General features: G+C 35.0%; 1 protein-coding gene across 1 annotated transcript in view; it reads left to right on the forward strand.

Moving 5' to 3' along the window:
- LOC150086241 (endoplasmic reticulum metallopeptidase 1-like) overlaps window positions 1–14,444 on the forward strand; it is a 99,775-nt gene that overhangs the window by 39,111 nt on the left and 46,220 nt on the right. Inside the window, exons 6-7 of the mRNA XM_090374837.1 lie at window positions 3,331–3,543; window positions 6,591–6,826. Coding sequence (XP_090230963.1) covers window positions 3,331–3,543; window positions 6,591–6,826 — 449 coding nt within the window. The remainder of the gene's footprint in view (window positions 1–3,330; window positions 3,544–6,590; window positions 6,827–14,444) is intronic.

Below are 14,444 nucleotides of genomic sequence, written 5' to 3' on the forward strand. Positions count from 1 at the left end.
ATGACACGAAGGTTGGCAGGGTTGTTAATGGCAGTAATGGCAGTGTGCTACTGCAACAGGATCTAGATAATTTGGGCAGATGGGCTAAGAAGTGGCAACTGAAGTTCAACCTTGACAAATGCAAAGTACTGCATATGGGTAGAAGTAACCCCAGAGAAACGTACCAACTGTGTGGTACTACACTTAAGGTGGTAGAAAATGAAAAAGACCTGGGAGTAATTGTGCAGTCAGATATGAAGTTTTCTGAGCAATGTAGACAGGCTGCTAGGGCAGGTCATGGGGTTTTGTCAATGATATATAGGAATTTTGCTAGCAGGGAAAAGGAGGTGATTGTCCCTCTGTATAAGGCAATGGTCAGGCCACGCCTTGAGTACTTGCTGGAACAAACTTCTCAGATTACATTATCTCAGAGCAATCAATTAGAATTAGTAAATTGACTGCTGCTAGTTTACCAACTTTACAAAATTGGAAAAGAACAGTGAGAAATATTCATGTGAAGAAGACTGCTGGGCCAGTGGTGCCTGCGAAATGAGAAGATATAGTGTTTCCTGAGATTTATAAACAAACGGCAAATGGCAGAATTTTTTACTGACTCTGGTCCTAAAGTTGATTGTATTTTAATATTTTCAACTCGTTGGAACCTTTAATTATGAGCACAGTCCCAGCACTTGTATGCAGATTGTACATTTTAAACTGTCCCCCCCTCTTTTTTCTCAGCTATACACATTTCACGGTTTAAGAAATAAGAAAATGTCTTTGAAGTATTGTGTGATAGCAGTATATTGTCACCAGATTCCCAATTGGTTTGTGATTATTTTGAGGACACATAGATTGGTCATCCATATTATCGGAATCGCTGACAGCCACCACGTTTCCCTCAACAAATGGAATTGTTGAGAAAGGGCACAAGAAAATTTACCAAAAACCAATAACAGTAGAAGGATGATGTCATAGTTTTGAGCAACAAACATATGCCAGTCATCTGGCTACATGGAAATTGCACCCAATGCACTCAGTAACATAGCAATAGCAATTCAGCATTTCTCGGCTATAAAAAAAAATATCACAGTTGTGCAGCCTTCCTACTCCCCTGAGCTTGCACCCTCTGACTTCTGCCTCTTCTTTAAATGGAAAATGGGGCTTCGTGGTCATCGTTTTGCTACAGTAGATGAAATCAAAGAAAATGCCAAAGCAGCCCTATGCATGATAAAAAACATGATTTTAAAGAATGTTTGAAAGCTTGGGAAGACTGATTGGGTGTGTGCATGCAGAAGGAAGGTGATTAGGTTAATAATCCCAACTGTTCACTTAAACTTTTACAGTAAAACTGTAAAATTCCCAGAACTCTTTGGATGTACCTCATACATAATTGATCTATGACATTGTGTGACATATAATTAATTAATCAGATAACAATATATTGTTATATACTAAGAGAGAAAGATGCATGTAACTGTTTAGATCATAGGGTGGTATACCATGCAATAAAATAGTGGTCAATAGCTATCGTTATTTATGGGCTAGAGTTTAGATGTTTTGACGTTTAAAAACGTTTTTTCTGGCGTTCTTCCAAAAAGTTTGCAACGAAAAACTGTCATGCGAAAAGCATTACAAAAATGATTACAGTTTAATTTATCTTCTACTGGACCAAATTTAATAAAATTTTGCACGGAGCTTCATCTTAGCTCTATACTAAAGGGAAAACTTTCAAACCTATGAAAATTGCAGTAGTTTTTCTAGGATAGTGGAAAATATGAACATGTGATCAAGGAAATTTTCTCACATAATAAACAGGATAATGTGGACATATAGCATATCATTGAAAGCTAAAGAATTTAGAAACAGAAATATTAAACTTTTAAGATACAAAAAAACATTCGGAAACTGGGAAATGCATTAATTTGAAAACGCATCTGGTTTCAAGTCACCTTGTGTTTTCAGATTGAATGTAATTTTTTTTCTTTACAATTAAACTCTGAGGCTGGAAAAGAGTTCTGCACATTTATGAAAACATTCTTCAACTTGGACATGTCATTGGATCTTTCAATAAATACTACACATAATGGAACAACTATAGATGGTGTATTTAGTAGTGAACTAAAATCTCTTCAATGTAAAAATTATATATCCTACTTTAGTCATCACAGACTAATACTTTCAGTAACCTATATGTAATTATTATTAATAAAATAAAAACATTGTTATATTATTATCCATGAATTTTATTAATATCTGAAAATTAAAACGTTTTTAGTATTTGCTGATGACTCTTAAATGTAAAATATGCTAGCAAAATATGCACATTAAATATGCTAGCAGCACGACACATTATTTATATGGTACAGAATTTAATTTTTTTGTAATTTTGTTCAATATTATAGAAGAAAGCATCTCAACTAAAAAGAATAATGAGAGTGGTAAGTCATGTTTGCCACTTTCATTTGACATTTCAGTGTTCACCATCACTGAAGTAAATGTGGGTAATAGGAATCTTCTGTGCTCTTAAAATGGAAATATTAATTACTTCACTTTTTTTGTATTAATATTAGTTGGGAGCCTTGAGTTACTCCAGATCATCAAGTTTTATAAACAAAAGTTTGGAAATGTTTCTATTCTCCCTTAATTAAATTTTATTCTTTTTGTCCATGTATAGCTACTGATGTGTACTTCTAGATGGAATGGAATAAATTTAGTAGTGTAGTTAATTTGTTAGACACCCAAACAAGTCAGAGGCAAAAAAGGATTCTGTTAGCAAAAAAAAAAAAACCTGAGTTGCATTCTGGAAACTAGGCATCTTCAAGGAAACCTGATTGAAGTGTTCAAGGCTTTAAATAGATTGAGGAAGCTAAATGCTGCTGCATCTTCCTCTTTCTAGAAAGACATACACACAAAGGGACATTAAATTTAAATTGGAAAAGGATGGTTGCCTGTAGGTGTGTGTGTGTGTGTGTGTGTGTGTGTGTGTGTGTGTGTGTGTGTGTGTGTGTGTGTGTGTGTGTGTGTGCAAATTTTTCTTTTAACCAGAGTAATTGATTGTTGGAGCAAACTTTCATCTAGTGTTGTAGAAGTGAGCAGTTTGAATAAATTTAAGGGAGAATTAAACAACCTATTAGAAGGGATGGGCAAATGATTTTTTTTTTTGCTGATGCTGCATAAGCTTCCTGCATCATTTTATCTCGTCTATTACTTTAAACTTAAAAGAGGAACCATGTAGAGTGTTTAAAGTAAAAAACAACAGAATAAATAAATAAAAATTAGTCATGTCATGTAATTAATGCTTATTAATAACTGAATGATTCATGCTACCTTTTTTTTTTTTTTTTTTTTCAGGTGAAAACCTCTTGGGGCTGATTCATGCAGCATTAAATTCTGCAGGAATGTCAGATTTATCAGATCAGCATCAAGGAAAAATTGTGTTCTTGGATTTCCTTGGCTTATTTATGGTTCTACTTTCCCCTGGTGTTAACTGCATTATAACTGTTCTTGCTCTGCTGCTGCCAGCTGGAAACAAATTTCTTCAACTAAACAAATCACCTTTGCGTGGTAAGTATTAAATTGCTGGGTGATTAAATAACTTAAATATTGCTTAGCTTAAATTAAAACCAATTCACTAACCTTTAAGTTGGATCATTTTCTCCAAACTCATTCATAAATCTTCTAGTTTTATGATTATCGTACATTTGGACAAAATAAGTTAAATATTTTTTTGGCACTTTGAGATGTATTAGTAGTCATGTATCTGTTAGCAGTTTTCCTAAATTCTGCTTTTTTGATTATTCAAATTGTTATAAAGTTGGACTTCACTTAACTGATCTTTGGTTATCCAACATTTTGTATTATGTGGCATCTAGCCAGTTACTACTGGCTAGATGCCATGACCACCTTTCAGCTGATTTATTCCTAAATGGAATGAATCAAATCAGTAAAACTGATAATGATGACACTTTAAACTATATAAACTGCAGTATTGTAAAAACTGCTACAACTGGTGTGAGTGGTTGACATGTAAAAAATTTCCAAGAATAAGAACAAGCTACACAGAACTTAAATACAGAATTGTATTTGTTAAATTTAGACACGTTATAATGCTTTTCCCAATGTATATCCTGCTGAAAAGCTATAATTAAAGAGGAATTAAAGTTCATATGTCCTAATTATACATTACTTAGGTAAGATTTGTCTTTAGTAGTAGAACTGAAGCAGAAGTCTCCATAATGCAGGACAGGGAAGGTAAATCAGCTGGCAAAGACATTTATTAAAACAGTTTAAAGTGAAAAAGTTGCTAAAATCAAAAAAAACTTTAATGGTTGAAACTTAAGTATAAAATATTTTTTATCTAATTAAGAATGAAATAACCTCAGTTCTTTACACTACTCACCTTTTAATGCTATTTTGATGAAGCTGTGAAAAAAAAATTTAAATGAGATTAAAAAGCAATTTGCCAAAAGAATGTGCACATCATTTTGGTCATTCTGATTAAATCACTGATAGACATTAAAATTTTGGGAACTGGAACTACTAATTTTTGGAAGAACCCTCATCTGCCAATGTGTGAAATAGAGTTAAAAACATTAAGATTTTACATAATATAATCATACATCAGTTTGAGCAGCCACACAATCTCAGGTGAACATGATCCAAATGAGAAAAATAAACACCGATGTTTTCAAAGTTAGGAAAGAAAATAAAATAAACCTGGGTCAGTTACAGAGTATTGCCATAATAAATTTTGTAATGCCTCAAATTTTTAGCTTATCTAAGTTACACAAAACAGATATTCCCCCTTGAACCCATGGTGTCACATAAAAATTCACCTTTTTTTTTTTTTTTTTTGGGGTAAGGAAGGAAGATTGGATCTTGCCATGATGAACATCATAATCCCAAAAGACATCATACTGCATGATGGAAGAGATGGGGTTGCCAGAGCTCTGCTCCAGAGACCAAAATCATTTCAAGCCCCCAATAAACAAAGTGCTGGTATTGCACTGGTTGATGAGAGTCATCTGCTACCTAGTATTGCCTGGTAACACAGAGGGGTGGCATTCCTCTGGACACCACACCTCAATCCCTACTTACATTAAGGATGGTCACCTCCAGTGTATTGGAGAGGTGTAACATTTCAGGACTTGCACACAGGAGCTATACCCAGGGTTAGTGACAATCCCACCATCATGAAGGTGCAAGAAGAGGATTTGTTTGTTGCAGAACAACCAGCTTAACTGAAATTCAGGCTACACAACTCACAAGTGTTACCTAATATCAGTTTCATCAGAATTTTAGACTCCCAGGTAGCAAGCCCTATTTTGTCATACCTGAGAGAATGTCTGTGACAAACCTCAAGCTTCTGAAGACTGAATTATGGCTCATAACTATGAAAATAGAATCAATTTTTGTTAATTCCAGTAGATTTTTGTTATCTTCCCATTCTGTGAGGGCCTTTCAAAAATCAAGATTAAGTCAACTTATGTGCTCTTAAAATTGGACACAATTCTTCAGTGTAATCATTCTGTGGAAGTGGCAAAAAGCATTGAAACAACTGTCTGCGGAATAGCTAATGGTTTTCTATAGTCTGGTCATTGTTGATCCTATACTTTGTACTAAATTAGCACAAAAATTTGGTCTCAAAATCCATGGCTTTGTCTAGCCTGTGTTATAAATTAAGTTGCTGATTTTATTTTGCAAAGTCATCCTTGTTGTTATTTATGCATTTTATTTATTTATTTTTTACTGTTTTATTTATTATTATTATTTTTTTAATTTTGCAACACGACTTTTAAAATATAATGTGAAATTAAAATAATAAAATAATGTGAAATTTAAAATTACAATATTAAAATATTAAAACTTGTGATAATAACGGTAATTGAACAAGGTCTACCGACCTTGTGTAATTACCGTTATTATTACAAGTTTGGTGTTTTCATTATCTGCTGTAATTTTGTTTCCAGATTGTTGCTGCATGATAATTGTTGAACTTAAAAGTCATCCACTTTTTTGACTGTAAAATATTACATGTAGTTTTGATTTATTTTGTTTTACATTCTTATTAATAAAACTTCATAAGAATCCACAGTTTTCCAGTACACACCTTTCTTTTATTTTGTATGTGTTAAATATGGTGTTTGGTACGTCCTTTGTATAACAGTATAAAGTGGCAAATTTGCACTTGCTATTTACTTGGAGCAGTCTGTTGAACCCCTATTGGTAACTGGAAAAATTCTTAAAGGCCTCTTTAGTGAAATGGCCCTTAAGAAGTTCAAAGAATCAAAGAAAAGTTTCGGACAATGGAAGTAGGGGTTTCCTTTCATGGGTTATTCATGTTTCTTAAGTACACACACACACACACACACACACACACACACACACACACACACACACACACACACACACACTAGCTTATTATTATATTAATTCATCATTGGTGTATTTGATACTTGAGGACCATCTTGATGTTTACCAGAGTTAATCACTACTGCAAATAAATATTTTTATTGTTATGATACAACTGTAATTAATGTAATATTTTATACAAGACTGATATTAATTAAATTTTTACAGAATAGTTAATATTGTTTTATTTCTTTTTCCAGCCTCTTACATTGGAAATTATTTGAAAAAAATTCTACAGACTCTGGCTGTGATCCTTGGAGGTTTTATTGGAGCTGTTACTGTAAACCTTTTAATAGCCTTTTTCTTAGAAATGGTAGGATGCACAATGTCTTGGTATAATCGTCCTTATTTGATTGTTGGGATCTATATGTGTCCTTCCTTGGCAGCAATTGTAATTATTCTAAGGATATCTGTGCAAAGAAGAAGAAGGAAAGAGGTGATTTTTTTTTTTTTTTTTTAATGTGAATCGGATATAGTTGACTTACACCAAAGTTTATTTAAGACTAGAATAATTTAAGTGGCACGAAAAAAAAATTTTTTTGTTCTGTAATAATATTAGCTGGCATACTTGTCACCCTCATGTTAACCAGCATTTATTAAAATCCTACATCATTTACCATCTTATTTGTGTGTGAGGGGACGATGTATAAATCTTTGTAATCATATAGATGGATGATAATCTGTCATTTCAAAAATTTTCCACATGCTTTCCAAAATTATTGACCAGACATTGTTGTATTGAGCCTATGACCTTCATGCTGGTCTGTGCACTGGAATAACTTATACAGTTCTTCTAGCTTAATTTTAGCTCATGTGGTGGTGGTGTTCATGGGGATCTAATAGACTTTATTTGGTTACATGTGCTTTCTGCTCTCCAACCTCATTGCCTACCTATTTGGAATTCACATTATATTTTAAAGAAAGCATAATGATTCATATCTATGAGAAATGTTAGGTAGCCCCTAGATTCCTTTATGATTGGGAATGTAACTTTTTTTTTCTTTTCACAATAATATGTGTGCGGTTTTTGCTATTGTAAATTAATTTATAGTCTTAGGAAGTTTCTGAGATCATTATTTTTGAGTCATATCTTGTTCACTATGAAAATTTAATGGCTCTGTGATAATTTAATTTCAGCTTTTATAATATGTAATAAAAAGAGTATGTTGCAGCTTGTAGATCGTTTAGCTGCTTATGGAATATTTAGCTACTGCTGTCAAATGTAAGCGGTATACGTGTCAAAAATTAGATGCTTAATAGCACAAACATTTCTTGATGTTCTATCTTTTCTCTAGTCAGTAATTATATAATCATTGTGCTATCATTATATTATACTCATAATAGTAATACTTTTAAAAAAAAAAACTACCATAATTTAAGTGGTACACAGTTGATACTAGTTTTTGCAAAAAATATTTAGTTGTTTATAGCACAGCTATAAATAGTTGAAATTTCTCTTTGTATTTGTTTTTTCTGGTTTCAAAGTGTATTAAACCTAATGGGACATATTTCTCATTAATTTTTTGGCTCATGAATCAATAACTATATGAACACTATGTTCATATAAAACAAAAAAGTAAAATAATTTTTAAAAAAATTCCAATGATTGATGAATTAGAATGATTGATGCTTACATATAAAATTTAGAACTTGAGAATGAAGCTATGAATAGAAATTAAAGTGATGGTCAGGTACATATTAAAGAATGATGTTTCAGAAACTTATTTAGATAAAAATAAAAATCAACTAAAAATTAATGCTTTGCTATATGGAAATAACCATTACATTTATGACACAATTCAGTATAATCTTTATTATACTAACCATAGTGTGACTTGAAACTCTCAGGAGAAGTTCTGCTTAACAGCTATAAATAATCAACATAGAAATGTAAACTTCCCTTTGGAAATTCACAGTTTGGTTTCTGTTTGCTTATAACATTCTATAACAGTACGAAAAATTCTTTTTCCTTTAACCCTGCAGCCATGGCATGCCTTGACAGAGCCACCCCTTGAAAAATCTATCATGTAATTGCAGTATAATTGTATGCCTGTTCAAATGGTCCTGCATTACTTCTTTAACTGGTGATTCCATTTTTTCCCCTGGAACAGACGTTAATCTAACAGGTCTGTAATTACTCATGTTGCCTTTTGATCCCCCTTTATGAATTTGGGATATATTGATGCATCTCCAGTCCATAGGGGCCTTCCCTGAATCCAAGGATGCTCTCATAATTATAGTTCAAGGTTTGCTTACCTACTTTGCTGCCTCCTTTAATTGGATAGATTTTGTCTACCCCAGGTATCTTTTTTATGTGGGTCCTCAACAATTTCTCCTCCACTTTCCTTTCAGTTATTACAAAGTCATTTAGCTCCTTGTTACAGTTTAGCATTACCATTTAGAGTTTAGCAACCATCCAGTCACTCCAAATGTTTGTCTAGTTCAGCCTTAAATTTATTTAAGCTATCAACTTCCACAACAATGGATGGAAGTCTATTCCAGCAATCAACTACCTGCTGGATAAAGGCAAACTTCTGCCCATCTATTCTACAACCGTCTTTCCTCAATTTGAATCTATGCCCACTCAAGTTCTTAATCTCAGCAAGTGGAAGTATCCCATCAGCATTGAGCCTGCTCAAAACCAAATCAAGACCTTATATACCTAAATCAGATCACCTTGCACGTGTCTAGTCTCCAGACGCTGCAGCTGACAGCACTTAAGCCTCTCCTGGTAAGAGAATTTAAGCCTCTCACCAATCTCGTTACCCTTCTCTGTACTCGTTCTAGCACCTCTACATCCTTCCTAAAATGAGGCCTCCAGACCTGTATGCAGTATTCAAGGTGTGGCCTGACATTGTATAAGGTGAATATACCTTATACAAAGGTATAATCACCTCCTTGTCTCTGCTAGCAAAATTCCTCTATATCATTGAAAAAACTTCATGACCTGCTCTGGCAGCCTGTCTGCACTGCTCAGAGAACTTCATATCCAACTGCACAATTAACCCCTGGTCTTTTTCATTCTCCACCTCCCTGAGTGTAGTACCACACAGTTGGTACATTTCTCTTGGCTTACTGTTATCCATATGCAGTACTTTGCATTTGTCAATATTAATCTTCAGTTGCCACTTCTCAGTCCATCTATCTAACTTTTCTAGATCCTGTTGCAGTAGCATACTATTTTTACTATTGCTAACAACCCTGCCAACCTTTGTATCATATGCAAAGTTGGACATTAAGCCTGACATGTCCATTAAGTTGGACATTATACCTTCATCGATATCATTAATAAATACACAAAACAACAATGGGCCTAGCACCAAACTCTGGAGGACTCCACTGATAACATTAGTCCATGTAGAGCAATGTCCATTTATTACCACTCTCTGCCATCTCCCACTCAACCATCCCTTTATCCATTGCAGCAACTTGCCCTTAATGCCATACCACTACAATTTGTTCAGCAGTCTTCCATGTGCAACAGTATCAAAAGCTTTCATGAAATCCAAGTATATGATATCAAAATTATTTTTTGCATCTAGTTCCTTTATGACCACATCATAGTATCCAATGATGTGGATACTATGACAAGACTTCCCCTTGACAAATCCATGCTGTGTCTGAACTATTACTGCAGTCTTGTCTAGGTGATCCTGCATCATTTCTTTAACCAGTGACCTCATTATTTTCCCCGGAACAGAAGTTAAACTAACAGATCTGTAATTATTTGCATCACCCTTTGAACTCCCTTTGTGAAATGGGGATACATTTGCATATCTCCAGTCCATGGGGACCTCACCTGAATCTAAGGATGCTTTCATAACTATGGCTAAGGGTTTGCTTACTTCCCTCACTGCCCCCTTGAATATAACTGGATAGATTCCATCTGCCCCAGGTGCCTTTTTTATGTTTAACTTCAACAATTTCTCCTCTACTTTGCTCTCCATTACTTCAATATCATTTAGCTCCCTGTTAGTTTAGTAAACCTCTGTCCTTCCCTTTCTTACAGAATTCCTCATGTGTGAATGTAGATGCAAAATACTCATTCAGTTTTTCAGCCATCTAAGCAGGATCATGAACAGTCGAACCACCAACATCAAGTGGACTAATCTGATTCATCCCCTTCCTTCTAGAGTTTGTGTAAGTAAAGAAGTCTGTTGTTTTTCTTTGCATCCTTTTCCAAGGATTTCTCATAATCAGCCTTCACTTGACTAACCTCCTTTGTGACTTGATTACAGACTAGCTTATATCTGCTATAGGCTTCTGTGTCACCTGCTAATTTATATGCATCCAGACATTTTTCTTCCCTGTCACAAGCCTCATTAGTTCATCTGACATCCGTTTAGGCCTAAATCTTGAACAGTATTTTTTTAGTTAGTATGAAAAGTCTAGTAGCTTCCAAGATTAATTCCCTGAAGGCCTCACATTTAGAAATCACTGTTTTTAACATCATCAGTTAAATCCCACTGTATAGAATTCAAAACCTGCCTGAGACCACTGTAGTCACCTTTACAAAAACAAAAACCCTTCCCTTTAGCCGTGATGGTAGTTACATCTTTAAGTAAATCCCACATCAGTACACTGTGATCACTGTCACCTAGTGATTCCTTTATCTGCAAATTCCTAATGCATGCATCATCACTGCTGATAATGAGATCTAGAGTATTACCCCCCCCATATGGTTGCCACTTGAACATGTTGCTGTTGAAAACAATCCTCCAAGAAATCCACAGAAGTCTTTCTAGCATGCAGGTGACCAACACAAGTTCCAATCAATATCTGGAAAGTTAAAATCCTCCATTACAAGACATTCTGATTTACTAGTCCACTGAATTTCTCTGCACAATTGTTCATTGTACTCATCAGAGTCATTAGGCCTATAACACCCTCCTACTCTCATTTTCCCTTTCCCAGTGTTTATGTCACACCAAAATGATTCAACATTGCAATGTCCACCCATGTCAACTGGATGCACTTCGTTATATTTTGTGTTTCTTAACTAACAGCATAACCCCTCTTCCCTTCCTACCCTGTCTATCTTTTCTGTACACATTGTACTCCCCAGATTCCAGTTCTGCACTTCTTATATCTGTGTGACACCATGTCTCGTCTCTGATATCCCAACAATATCTGCCTTTGATGCCTTGATCAGCACTTTAAATTCATCAAATTTATTTACTATACTTCTAGCAATGGTGTACATGCAAGTATACATACACCTGTTCTTACTCTTAGTTATCCTAACACAGCCCATGTATTTATTTGTTCCATGATGACTCCCAGCAGCTCTTAAAGTCCCCAGCAACTTGCTCTCTAGGCGGCTACTTGTTACAATAGAAGCAGTGCAAGAATTGCTTTCGCCTGTGCCTGCGGCTACTGTTAATCTTTTAGTCTGTGAAATCCCCCCAATCTAGCAGTTTTCCGACTCACCTAACACTGCCTCGATAGCACCAGTAAATATTCTTGCACCCTTTCTATTTAATTGTATCCCATCCCTCTAGAAGTAGTATCTTCTGTTAGCAAGCACAGACCACGCTGAAAAAAATTCTACCCCATGAGCCTTGCTCAATCTCTCCAGGGCTAAATTAATTGACAATGCCCTCATCATATACTCCCTCCTGTCGTGTCTGGGGAGAATTGCAGACACTTTCAAATTCAACCCTAGCTCGCGACTTTTTTCAACATTGACCTGTACTTGTTAAGTAAATCTGCAGATCTCTTACTCTTAACGTCATTAGTGCCAACATGTACAACATTATCACCCTTTGTGCCCTTAAAAGATGATATCTGCTCTACAATGTCAACTTTTGCCCCTGGCAGACATACCCTGGTCCTGTTCCATCTATCCTTTTTGCATAATATATTCCCCATCTCCCCGACAATAGAATCACGAACAATAACTAGTTCCTGTGGACCAGTGCATTCTGCCTTGGAGATTGCTCCTGTGTTGCCTGATGCACAGGAGTGTGCTCTGGCGTTGAGTTAGGCAGCTGAGAGCTTGATGGGCCCCTCTTATTAATTTTCTCGAGAGCATCCACCCTACACCTCAAGCTCTCATAGACGCCCATCAGTGTTCTGATGGGCGTCTATGAGGCACCTAATAATTAGGTGTCTATGGCACCTAATTTCCTCATTCTCTGCACCTAGCACACATAAGGACATCCTCCTTGGCTAGATCATGTCCTGTTCTAGATAGGTCCCCAAGCATTTCACATTTTGTGCATTTTTTTAGCCTGTGATGTGTTGGAGAATCGCTCCCTTCGGTTCTCCCCCGAGCCACAGCACTCTGGCTAATCTGTGAGCATTGCTTTGCTGCTCTAGCCTGGGTATTCCATTTAAGTACAATTTAATTGACAATGAAATTTAATAAGATTAATAAATTTTACTGATTAATTGATAATACTATACTATACTAAGTTTTCTAAGTATACTATACTATACTAAACTTTCAAGATTTCTAATACAGTGCTACATGTTTCGCTGTCTAGTTTTACGTTAAACCTTATGCTATCTAGTTTGGGATATACGTTGTATCATATAACAATGGTGGCAAATTACAAATGGTAAATCTCTGGACACTAAGTATTATCTTTCATAATCGCTATCTAAATTAAAAATAAACCAAGAAGCTTGACTAGGACTATAAGCTACTTATAGAAAATAATTTAATATAACAATTAAGTCAATAAAATGGCTAAATATAAATAAAAACTTAGCGTTCGCCAGAGCTACAAAATCTTGTCCAACATGTGGATTGGATACCTTACCAATATTTGATAAACTTCTGGCATCCCCTTCCATAAAGAATTCCTCATGTGTGAATGTATATGCAAAATACCTATTCAATTTGTTTGCAACCTGAGCAGGGTCATCAACAGTTAACCCATAGACATCAATTGGCCCAATGTGATTCAACCACTTTCTTCTACTGTTAATATAAGTACAGAAGTCTTTGCTGTTTTTCTTTGCCAGAGACTTCTCATAATCTGCCTTAGCTTGCCTAACCTCCTTTGTGACTTGATAACAGACTAATTTATATCTACCATAGGCTTCTGTATCACCTGATACTTTATATACATCCCATGCACTTTTCTTCTCTGCCATGTGTCTCAATAGTTTATCTTTTTCTTGGACAGTATTTCTTTTTAGTATGAAAAGCCTAGTAGCTTCTTTGATTAGTTCACTGAATACTTCCCATTTAGAATTTGCTATTGGTAACATCATCAGTTGGTCCCACTGCACACAATTTTAAAACTGTCTGAGACCTCTTTAGTTGCCCTTATGAAAGCAAAAAGCCTTTCTCTTTACCCTTGACAGTAGTTATGTCTTTAATTAAATTCCACATTAGTACACTATGGTCACTGCCACCCAATGGATCTTTTGCCTGCAGATTCTTAATGCAGTTTAGAAGTCTTTATCATTCTTCAACCAAAATTCAATTTTATTCAATATCGAACAGTCTGGATTACCATAAAAATCTGTGGACAGAAATTTTAAAAATAATTTATTCTTTATTTGGAAAAAATATATACTTCGATGCATGCAATCTTTAATCTTTTTTCCATTGCCTATCAGTATGGATATGCAAAGGCTCGAGACATTGAAGTAGGATTGTAGTGCAATTTGTCTAAATTCTAAGTGCATCTCTTTTAGTTTTATCCACCAAGGAAGAATTTGAGCTAGAATTTGTAATATCTGCCAGCTCTATTTCTTTGTTTTAAGTTTTTGTCCAAATTAACATAAAATCAATTAACCACATAATAAATTCCCTTTTTTATTACATGCAGTGAAGTGTATCTTTTGAAAAATTTGTGTGAGAAGCATGTCATTTTATGCTTATTTATTCTGCTTTTTAGAATTAGCATTAGCAAAGGCACATGATGCAAGACAGCAAGCTTATATAGCATCAGCCAAAAAAAAAAAAAAAAAAAAGGGATGTAGAGCTGTTGGAAAGAGGACAGAGAAGGGCAACAAGATTAGTGAATGGAACAAAGGGTTGCTCTTACGAAGAAAGGCTTAAGTTTTGCAAATTACAGTGTCTGGAGACTAGGCAT

The sequence above is a fragment of the Mastigoproctus giganteus genome, chromosome 5 (assembly GCF_048544385.1).
Source record: "Mastigoproctus giganteus isolate SK-2022 chromosome 5, ASM4854438v1, whole genome shotgun sequence".
Classification (NCBI taxonomy): domain Eukaryota; kingdom Metazoa; phylum Arthropoda; class Arachnida; order Uropygi; family Thelyphonidae; genus Mastigoproctus; species Mastigoproctus giganteus.